The sequence below is a fragment of the Clarias gariepinus genome, chromosome 17 (genome assembly GCF_024256425.1).
Source record: "Clarias gariepinus isolate MV-2021 ecotype Netherlands chromosome 17, CGAR_prim_01v2, whole genome shotgun sequence".
Lineage (NCBI taxonomy): Eukaryota > Metazoa > Chordata > Actinopteri > Siluriformes > Clariidae > Clarias > Clarias gariepinus.
The window spans coordinates 13235613-13247333 of NC_071116.1; the positions used below are offsets into that span (position 1 = coordinate 13235613).

The 11721-nt window shown below is 38.5% G+C and overlaps 1 protein-coding gene across 3 annotated transcripts in view; it reads right to left on the bottom strand.

Moving 5' to 3' along the window:
* frem2a (FRAS1 related extracellular matrix 2a) overlaps positions 1–10879 on the bottom strand; it is a 70339-nt gene extending 59460 nt beyond the window's left edge. For 2 of the 3 annotated variants that reach the window (XM_053516459.1, XM_053516462.1), the window contains exons 1-2: positions 5899–10876; positions 2322–2411 (exon numbers count right to left, since the gene is read on the bottom strand). In XM_053516459.1, the coding sequence (XP_053372434.1) occupies positions 2322–2411; positions 5899–10876 (5068 nt within the window). Of the gene's footprint in view, positions 1–2321; positions 2412–5898 lie in introns of all 3 variants that reach the window. The other variant, XM_053516458.1, reaches the window with a different exon arrangement.
* Positions 10880–11721: the final 842 nt, after the last annotated feature.

An 11721-nucleotide genomic window follows, 5' to 3' on the forward strand; every position in this document is an offset into this window, starting at 1 on the left:
TTACTCAATAAGTATATTTTTTGGCACAAGCCTGGAAGCATTCTTGCATTCAAGGACTACTAAAATCTTTTCCTACAGGTTCATTTAGTACCCTTGTAAAACCACCACTGGAGACATATACAACATCCCTTAGACTGAGTCTAATTCTTTTAAAATATCAGTTGAAGAAAACATCTGGATTTCCCCCCCCCCCCCCCCAAGTTGTCAATGATTAAACCCAACCTGTTATGATACAAAACAGATTTGGAAAAGCACTACTTGGCTCACTTTTATAGACAAACTATGAGCTCTTGGGTCTTGGCTAGAGTGTCTGTCTGAGAATTTGTACCTATACAGAGGAACAGAGGTGTCTAGGGGCTGTAGCCTGAGGCTATTGGAGATAATGACAGAGATAAGAGGAAAGCAGAGAAAGAAAGAAAGAAAGCCATATCGTAGCAGTGTTTAGTTTATATATGTGTATATATTGTATTATGTGTACATTTTTATACACACTAGTATGCATCTTGAATGTCACTGAAATCCACTTTAGACACGTAAAATTTGTTGTGAAATCAGCTTCTATGGCAAGAATTTCCCAGGACACCCGGGCCACACTGTGATGCAGCAGAAAATCTTTAAAGCCCTCTAATTAGCTTAGAAACTCCAAATAGGAAAACATTACTGTAAGTGTTTATAGTGTCTGAACTGTGACTAACTAAACATGCAGATAACAGTACTGTATGTCTGGATAAGGGCATATCTCAGGAAGCACCTTGTGACACTACTACAATCAATCTGGAGAAGCCAGTGCCCTTTTGTACTGGTTCAGTGCCTTGAAATACAAAGATGAGAAACCCCTTCAGTTATGGTCTTTCTATCAGAAGAAATGCCCTCAGCTCCAGCACAGAGAGACGATCTGTGAACATTCAGAAAAGTGAACCTCTTAACAGCTCATGGGTCACATTGAAGTGGTATGTAGCCTCCGTTCAAAAATTAAACCCTTTAACCCTTTATTCCTATCCCGTCGGTCTCTCTAGGTTAAAAGACACAGGCAGAAAATATAATTCCAATGGGTGGGATTACTGGGAATGTGCAAACCTCTCCAGAGATGGCAAAGGAATAGAGAAAAGAATACGAAGCAGTGCCCTTTGATTTTCAAGACATTGTGGAACCCTTAATTCCTGTTGTTGGATGACCAGTTCTAAAGAAACTTCATCGTTTAATAAAATCATGCTGGAATTACTGTTGGGAAAAGGCAATATTTGTGCATTTATTAGTATCCACAGAGCCTTGTTAGTTCAGTGAGACCAGGGTCTGGCATAAAAATAATGGGAGTGGCCAAAAGAAGAACAAACAAACCCGCACTGACAGTATGAACATCTAGGGTGTCAAAAAAAAATTGTTGTTGTTTGTGTTTCAGCTGCTCCTGTCGAGGGCATTTTACATATGCTAACAGTCCTGCCACATTTAAACAAACTGTTTCCAACAGGGTGCTGTTTAATGCTAATTACTCTAAACGAGCAAAAGAATTTACAATTATAGAACAACAAATTCCTTTTATAAAAGCCATGAGAACATGTGCAACTGAATACGTTCATAGGTGTTTAAACCATCTGCTTTTGTACACTAAATGTTTGTCTATCCAGCAGTTCACACTTTAAGGTGCCCTGTAATACGCAGGGTAATTGTAACCCTGGACTTTTCTCCCACACCTAACCTGTAATTATTTACTACCTTGCCCTCTGGTCTTAAATATCAAATGCTGATTTTGTACTGATGGTTGTTCTAAGAGGCCACCCCTCTGTCTGACTTTGTGAGTCAGACAAAAGAAAAATATTGGTCTTGCTAGAAGCGGAAAAGCCACTTTCAATAAAGCCCAATTAGACTTTCTGATTTGTTTGTTCTCATTTAGGGAGGAAGCAAATAATCCAAACAGCTAGATTATATCAGCAGAAGCCAATATTATGGACCGACGGGTTTGTTGTGATCCTATTGCATCAAATGAACCTCAATTATAATAAAGTTCATCACTGTTTGGTTCTCAAGCGAACTGCCTTATTCAAACCCTACAGCAAATATAATCAAAGCTAAAAATAATACATTTATACTGTATGCATTGAGCTTACAATTTCGCTACTGGGGAGATTCTGCGTGATTTAATTAGACGTTTCATAGAAAATGTATTATTTAGAAATATCTAAAACAAAAATGATAGTTAAAAGTAATATAATAGTTTATTATTTATAACATGTTTATTTATAATATAGTTATATTTATTAAAATACATTAATGAATAAAGAAAGAAACAAACATGAATGAATGGATACACTTAACAAACTTACCATTGTCTTCAACGTAGAAAATAAAATTGTCGCTGGTGGCATTGGTCTTATCCTTCAGCACATAGTAGATCTGCTGGTCATTAATGTTCACTGCAAAAACAAAAATTCTTAAAAGGTTCATTTCAGTAGAAAGCAAATCTGGCACATACTGTACATACATAGTACATACAGAAAGATCAACAAAATGATTGATATACTTTATTATTACTCAAAAGTTTAGCATATTAAGTCATAAGCTATAATGAAAGCAGTGCATTACGAAACAGTAAGGGAAACAATCAAACTGTTAAGCTGCTAATTTAAGTTGTTCCATTTGTAGAACTGGTACTGTACCCATTTGTAATGACAGTTAAGCCCAGGAATTTTAAAGACAGGATTCCAGCACCCAATTCTTTGACATCTGTTTCACACCATCTCTTAAATTAAGGTAATAGACTGCAAAAGCTTTAATGCAATACTGGGTAAGAATACCTGGGAATGCATAAAAGTAGCATCTCCATTTCCTACCCTATACCATGCCCCATGCCCTGCATTATTGATACCACAGAAGGAAGCTTCATAAAATCGTAAAGCTATGATTTCTTATGCACATAGCCAAGTTCAGTTCATATTGTAAGCAATGTGTCTACTCTCATTGCAATGGTGTGGCCTCTCCTCATCAAATATTTATTTTAATGCCTCTAAGTCTGTGACACTACCATGTTAGGGCTCTCTAAAAAAAAAAAAAAAGGCACTGTCCCTTCACTGATTGCTCTGATGTGACTGTTTGCCAAAGTTTCTTTCCCACGAGACATGCTTCCATGTTATTGTCATGCTCTTAAATTACCACACTTGTACTTCAGTTAAATATTTCAGTTTTTATTCTGTTATTTGAAATTTACCAGACATACACATCCAGTGAATTGACACTCCCAGCCAAAAAACTGTAGGGAGACATTACATATGCACAGTGCGGTCTGAGATGAGTCGTTAACATGCTTTGTTTTAGCAGTCTTTTTTAATTTAAGATGATTTTTATTGTTGATTTTTATTGATGGTTTATGATATTGTCATAGTATTTGGTTTGTCCCTTCTTTATTAGATGACAGCGTATACTTTAGTTGAAACAGGCTCAAGTGCAAACCTTTGGAGTGATCTAAAATCCATGACAGATCTGACCTTTTTGTAACTACAAAAGAGTTAACATCGTCAAAATAACAAATTAGGGTTGGGGTGCTGCTCCTCAATGACCAAGCTGATTACATGAACAGGACACATGAGGGTAGCGGTGCTTACTGTATGTGATGTGATATTATATATGTAAGAGCTTGACGAACTTAAAGGAACCAAATAATGATGGAACAAATTGGTCCATTATAAGGACCATAATTGGTCTTAAAATCAGGTTCATTCTTAATCTCCTCTATTTTATTCTGACATTCCTTGTCCTTCGTCTCTTCATTTAATTAAATCTGTTTCTCCCTTAATTCTGAGCTGTCACTATTTTTTCCTCAATGTTTCCCCTCCAATTCCTTCTTTTTTTTTTAAATCAGAAATCAGAGAATTGCTGCACAGTTCTTTTCCATGTGAGCCATTCCGATGACTTAGAAACACCCATGGCTAGGTGCAGCATCTGCCTTCTGGACAGCGGCGGCTCAGTGGCTAAGGCTTTCTTTTATTACTAGCATGAGAACGTCACATAGCAGCCAGTGTTCCGTCTGTGATAAAAGTCTGTGAAGGCAGAAATGGAATTGCCCGAAAGGGTGCTTGAGGCGTATAGAAGAAGAAGACTTTACATGTCACACATAACCTACAGCACAGTGAAATCCTTTTCCCTGCATACCCTAGCTTTTCATGAAGCAGGGGTCAGAGCAAATATCAACCATGATACACTGTCCCTGGAGCACAGAGGATTAAGGGCCATGCTCAAGGGCCCAACATTAGCAACTTGGCAGTGCAGAGGCCTGAACCCTAATCAGTAATGCTATTCCTTAACTGTTAAGTCACCACTGCCCAGGAAGTAGATTACAGATAATGTGCAACAGATTCAAAAAATAGTTAGCAATTTAAAATGTATGTTTTTCTATTCATGTTATGAAATCATCATTTTCTGTAAAGACTTATATGAGATATAAGATTCCTTATTAAGCTGAAAATGAAAACTAAATGGAGGCACCCTGTGGGCAACAGATTTTGAACATTTATATAGTTGTAATTTTTTTCTCCATTAATTTTATGAATAGCCTAAAAAAATACCAAATATTAATATAACTTGCCAAAGCTTTAAACTTCACTTAGAGATGTTCTAAGGGAAATTATGCTTAATTAATTACTAACATAACATAAAATGCTTCACTTGTCCCATCAAGTACTTAAGCCTAGGGCTAACACACAGAGACTTTAGTCTGGGTAATGGTTAACGGTTAATGGTCTGTTTTCATTAAGTGATTTGCCTTAAAATGTTTACAGTAGGGATGCACAGTATTGCAGTATTACAAAAAAAATCTTGCTATTTTTATAGCTTTAACTTTATAGCTTTTTTTGTTCTTACATAATGAAGTTGCATAAAAAGCTTTTTGTTATTCCAAAAGTGACTTTGGAAACTACAGTCATGCAACAAACAGGGTGCTTCTAAAATAACACAGGGGCTTCGCCTCTCCAAATCAGTACTATTTTGTACTACACCCCATAGGAATCAAACCAAAACTCCTGTGTTTTGCAAGAAATACAGTAAATAACCAAAAATTGTAAATGACATGCAAAAATTCTATTATCTCTAAAAAAAAAAGATTTCTGAGAGAAACACTGATTTGATCTATTTGAATAGTATGCAGATGTAATCATTGATAGCTAAGGCAACGATGGCTAAACCAAACCTCAACATCCCTTACTTTAACTCACAAACATTGCTCAAAAATATAGACACCTGACCTTCACCCCAGTGCATTCTAAACATCCCTTTACAGAATAAGTCTCTTCCTTCCAGTTATAATCAACTCCCGTTTATCAGCTACAGCATACAAAGACATTCTACAGTATATAATTATGTGATTCTAACTGTTTGACTCTCATATGGGGTGATGAGCAGGTATCCACATACTTTTAATCATATTTTGTATTATATTATTTTCTAAACATTGCATTTTCTGGTAGTATCACTTATTATGATAATTAAAGTTTAATATAATATCTTGGAATATTACATATTGATTCTTAATTTAGAATAAAGACTTTATTCTCATTTTAGCTGTTTTCGAATCATTATGACTGTATTCTTGAAATATTCAAAACTACAGTATTCGCCCCTTAATGATGTTCCAGCACGGACCGTGTATGAATAGCTACAATTAGTTACAACTCTGACAAGTTTTACAGCCAAAAATAGCTTTTTTTTTTAGATTGGTAAAATTCTTTATTTGTAATATAATCTATGTGATTAAGACCACAAGAGGGAAAACCTCGATCTTGTGTTTTTTTTATCATATCACTTGGAAATTAAGTTTACATAAGAAGTTATGGCTTTTATAAACTTATTTATGAACTAACAGAGTGAGACAAATGAATGCAAAACCATAAAATATCATGAATGTTCCTTTACCTTGAGTAAATGTATTGATGGAATCATTCCCTTTCTGTAGGTTGATCAGGTAGCCATGCTCTGCTTGTGTGGTGATGTGAAAGACCAGGGTCTCCGGGCTGCTGTCCCTGTCTTCTGCCTTTAGCACTTTGCTGGTGATAGGATAACCTAGGTGGCTTGTTGGCAGGACCTTCAATGTTTGAGCACCTTTGTTTACCACAATTTGTGGTACCCCATTGTCTATCAGTGAAATAATGATTTTCATGGCTTGAGGCCTGTGAGTTTCAAACACTGTGTCAGGAAACACATAGAAATCAGTGTGTGTTCCATCAGTGACAGTAAAAAAGAAGCTGTCTTGTGAGGACTCTGTGCCGTCATGTTTGTAACTTATTAGGTTCTCATTCAGATCTTGCTTTGTGAAAGAGGTAATTGGACGGCTGTCGTTATAGAGCAGTTTACCATGGTTAGGCAACCGTGTGACAGTGAACTTCAGGAATTCCTCTGCAGTATCCTGATCTTCTACAGTCAATTCAAATGGTGTGATAAGTTTAGACTGACCTTCTGACACACGGAGTTCATGTACTGTCAAGACAGGTTTTTTGTTGTCAACATCAACTATAGATATACGGAAAGTGCGAAAAACAGGGTTATATCCATCAGTGACCTCAAACTCAAAACTGTCCATTTTGATTTCATCATCTGAAGTATGGATGTAGTAGATTTTACTTCCAGCCAGCTGAAGTTGAGTAAAAGAGACAATGGGCATTCCGGGAGTGTCTGTGCTTTCCAGATGTCCCCTGACAGGGGCTCTGGTGATAGTGAAAACCAGGTTTTCGTCTGGACTGTTGAGATCACTTGTTCTGAGTAGGTCAGTGGTAAGCATCACACTTCCTCCTTCTTTCAGCGATACTCCTTTGCTAACAACTTCAGGAAACACAGCGTCAATATTACTCACAGTAATGTAGAAATACCTGTCGATTAGTGGATTACTACCATCTGTTACATCAAACTTTATAAGGTCCCGAATACCTTCCTGTCCACTGTGAGTATAGAATATGAGACCCTGATCCAGTTCCATCTGTGTGAAATTCATCCCAACTGTAATGTTCTGTAATGACCCTTGGTCTGTTTTTTTCTGTAGGATTCCTTGACCTGGTCCATATCGAATTATAAATGTAAGCGTGCTATCTTCTGTGTCTAAATCAGTTGCCTTCAGAATCTTATTATCTATTTCCTTTGTCCCCCCAATCTCAATTTCCAAACCATCATTAATGGCCAGTCTTGGAGTTTCATCATCTACAGCAATAATCATAATCTTAACAGTACCTTCTACTTTATGTTTTCCATCTGTTAGAATAACATTAAATTTGTCTTCTGTCGTCTCAGAATCATCATGCTCATAAATAATACTAGAAGCTTCTTTGATTTGCTCCAAAGTAAAGTTGGTAACTGGGAGAGAGCCGGTGATCAACTGATCAAGAATAAATCCATGTTTGGGTGGTTCTGAAATGATAAAAGTCAAATCTTCAGCAGGAATATCACCGTCAACTCCATTCAGGATGGGTGTGTCGATGATGACGTTCATTCCCTCCATCACCACAAACTCTCTTGCAAATATTTTTGGTTTCTCATCATTGGTTGGGATAATTACAATTGGAAAAAACTGTCTCTCTGAGAAATTAACACCATCTGAGCACCTGAACGTGAATCTGTCCTCTACAGGTTCAACTCCTTTATGAATGCTTTGGACATAGTGTATATGGCCAGCCTTGATATCTCTAATACTGAAAGCGCTAATAGCTGTGCCAGACCTGGACTTCTCAGAGCCTGGTGCTGGAGAGACATTCTCCATATAACCTGAATTTGGCTGAACGACAATAGTACACAAAATATCTTCAGTGGGTGTGTCTGCATCATCAACAATTATTTGGTGGTCTCCAATTGTGTTTTTGTCTCCTTCAGTGACACTGAATGTAGGAACCACTTTTACGATTGGGGCCTGGTTATCCACTGGAAGAATGGAAACATGAACAGATACTCCAGTGATTTTATTTCCTCCTACAGCCCACTCGTCAGACATGTCAGTTAGGGTCAAATTGAAATGGTCCTGCTTCGAGAAAAGACCAATCTCACCACTTGAATGGGTATACGTCACCAAACCATTGATTATATCGGCTTGGGTAAACATGTTAGAAGGTATTCCATTTACCATGATCTCTCCGTATAACGGGGCGTTCTCGACAATAAAGGTCAGCCTGAGGTCATCTGTGTCTTCATCTTTCCCCTGGATTATGCTGACAGTGATTTCAGCAGCACCATTTTCCAACACAGACAGATGAGAACCAAGAATACCCGCTGTCAGAGTCAGAGTTGGCATTTCATCATCAACTGGTTTCACTGTTATTCTTACTGTTACTGGTACAATATGGACACCATCACTGACATCCAGTTTAAAAGCATCACTGGTTGTCTCATCCCCATTGTGGACGTAAGAAATTCTGCCCTCTGAGATATCTTGTAGGCTAAATGACCTCCCTTTAACCAAATCTGCAAAGCTAAGCTGGACTTGCCCATGTTGTGGAATCTGACTTAAAGTAAAGGAAATCTGTTTACTATCTGTATCAAGGTCAGTAGTATCAAGCTCAGCATTTGTAAGAATATGCATACCTCGCTCAAAGACTGTGAAACCTGTGTTGGTTATCTCTGGGGGCTTGTTATTAACAGGTTGCACCAATATGGTACAAATTCCTTTCACACTATTTCCAGCAGTGTCTTCAACTGTAAAATGGAACTGTGCAACATGGGTTGTGATGCCCAACTCAATGTCTGGTGGATTGTAGGAAATCTTATGATGGTTCACTTGTGCTTGAGTGAACTCTCTTACCTCAGTGTTAGGATGCTCTGTTAAAACTATTGAACCAAATCTGACTGGGCGACTTTCATCTGTGTCAGTTGGAGGCTGGGTTATTATGTATTTTAGATCTCTGTCATCAGAATCCAAATCAGTATAGCGAAGGACATTCTTGTTAAAACTAGTCATCTGATACTCATGGACTGTCATCTGTAAAGAAGTGCCAAGAAAAAGTACAGGTGGAACATCATCAATAGGAAGAATCCTAATGAAGAAAGTGTTCTCATCTGATTGGTTTGGAGGATCAGCATCATCCTGAACTTTAAAGATAAACTGGTCACTGACAGGCTCAGTGATGTGGGGCCCTGTGTGTCTGTAGAAAAGTTTGCCATCTGTTATGTCTTTCTGTTGCCACTCTGTCACAACTTTCTCATATAAACCGTCTTCCATATTGAATTTCCATGAAGATGGATCTTCTGGAGCCTCAGACTGCCTTAGCAGCACTTCTCCAACTGTTGAGTGTGGAGGTTCAATGGTGAACTTTATTGTGGAATCTTCAGAGTCAATATCGGCTGCACTTAGCATTAAAGGTGAAATGGGAATTATTTGGTGTTTAAATACCACTAATCCAGTGTTGGCATTTATAATGGGAGGTTCATCATCAGTTGGAACAATTGAAATAGGGAACAAAAACTCCACTTCATTCTTGCCATCAGTCATTCTGAAAATTATGTTATCACTGTACGTATCACTGCCATCATGCTGGTAGACAACAATACCAACTTGCAGATCAGCTGGTGTGAAAAAATTTGTGCTGGAGCCAAGTATGGTGAGATCACCATGACGCAGACCATTTACAACAGTTATCCTTACACTCTCCAGGTTGTCTTCATCGCTGATTTCTAAATTATTCTGAGTGAACAGAGGTCTAGACTGACCTTCATATAAAAGCTGCCCTGTGTTTTTTGTCACCACCGGCGCAAGTGTGTTCATGGGCTTTACAACAATCATGAAAGCAAAAGGTTCTGAAACTCCACCATCCGTGTCCAATACTTCAAACTCAATCTGAAATATTCTCTCCGTGTCCGAGTCCATAGACGGTGGCTTATATGCTATCTTCAGATCCTTGACGTCTCGCTGATAAAAAGATGTTATTGGTAAATTTCTATCATCAGTACTTACAATGTAACCTTCCTCAAAAGAGAAAGGTGTGGTGATGTTAAAAATAAGATCATCAGGATCGGATTCAGCGTCTTCTGCAGCTAACATGTCAGGCGTTAAAGCAGTCATGACAAACTGATCAATTTCCATCATCATCATAGCCACAAAGCTGGGCTTGGGGGGATGGTTTAGCAGGCCTTCTCTTATCCGTATCATGATATGAAAGAACTCTTGCTTCAGTAAATTATTTTCTTTGTTTCTCAGCTCCACGACCATTGGAATATAGTCTCTGTTTGGAGACTTTTGAATAGAAGTATGCTTATAGCGAATATCAGCTTTGAGAAAAGCATCACAGTCCATCATTTTCTCTAATTTACTCTTATCAATGACTTCGCCATATCTAGGCAGTGCACTGCTAGTAGACAGTGATGTGACCTCGCACTGCTCAGAGTCTCGATCATATTTAAATTCCAGTATTCTTCTGTCAATTGAATTGCTAATGCCATGGAGTTTATCTACAGTCAGAGGCATATTTTTAGTAACTATCTCCAGTTGTGTGAAAAGGACCTCGATCTCCAGCATGAACGGTATGATGACGGTTTCAGTTTGAGTATCGTACCTGAGCTGCAGTCGCACTCTGTCCTCGGCGGGGCTCCTGGAGCCCAAATGCGAGTATTTCACATCGTTCGGTCCGAATTCACACGGGAACTTTTTGGGGGAAAGATGCCCCGGTCGTTGGGAGAGCGGATCATTATCCAGCACTATTAAGCTGCACCTGTCTCCCGGCTGCACTTCAATCACCAGATCGTTGATGGGATCAATGAAAACCGATCTCCCGAAGGGGACGCGTATCCTGTTGTTCGCTACAAGTATCGAGTCTTCTGAGAGCGCTGATCTGTGCGCATACGACAGTCCATGAGAGTCGCGCGCATAACTATAACTACCTGCCACTGATGCCAAGAGAACAAGCCACAGATAGAGTTCCATCATGGTTTCAGAGTCTGATCAGTTACAGCAGAAACGCCTGAATCATGCAAAGCGATACACTCCTCTCATCAAATCCTCGTCTGGGAAAAAAAAAAACACTAGTTAGAAAAAGTTTGCAAAACCCCGTGCGCGTGCATCGAAAGCGTTCGCCACATTCTTAACGGCACTGGCGCGCGCCCTGAGTTTTAACTTGGTCCGAGTGGACGCACGAGAAGCGCGAGTAGGCACGACACGCCCACTGAGATATTCTATTGGACAAGAATGTCTGACTGAGAAGCGGGAACAAAGAGGACACGCCCACTGGTTTGTATTACTAGATCGCAGGTTCCCACACCTGAACTTGCAGTATCCTGTTTTACTGCTCTTTTAGTATTTCCCCTGCTTATTATCTGTCTTTGCTAGTTGAAGTGTGTGTGTGTGTGTGTGTGTGTGTGTGAGAGAGAGAGAGAGAGAGAGAGTTGGGAACCTAGTATGATAGACACCTTTCCTGCATTCCTTTAAAACGCACAAAATGACCTGACCATGCTATCAAGTGTTAATATTGCACATATACACATACGTGCTCATATAGTAATTGTACATGCACCATTAATATTCCACTGTAGTTAAAAACAAAAAATATTGTTTATTAGATCGTTTTTTTAGGGCATTCGTAAATGTTACTTTTCCTGTCCTCCAAGCTGTTATAAACGTTTTAACCAAACCAAAACATAGATTTATACATTAATTAAGTAATAAAATAATAAAAGAATAGTAATTATAATAATTTTCAATACAAACGAAATATTTTTCGTTACCATTCTTGTGTGTTTTCTGGCGCCATCTGCTGGTGTTGCAGTAAACAA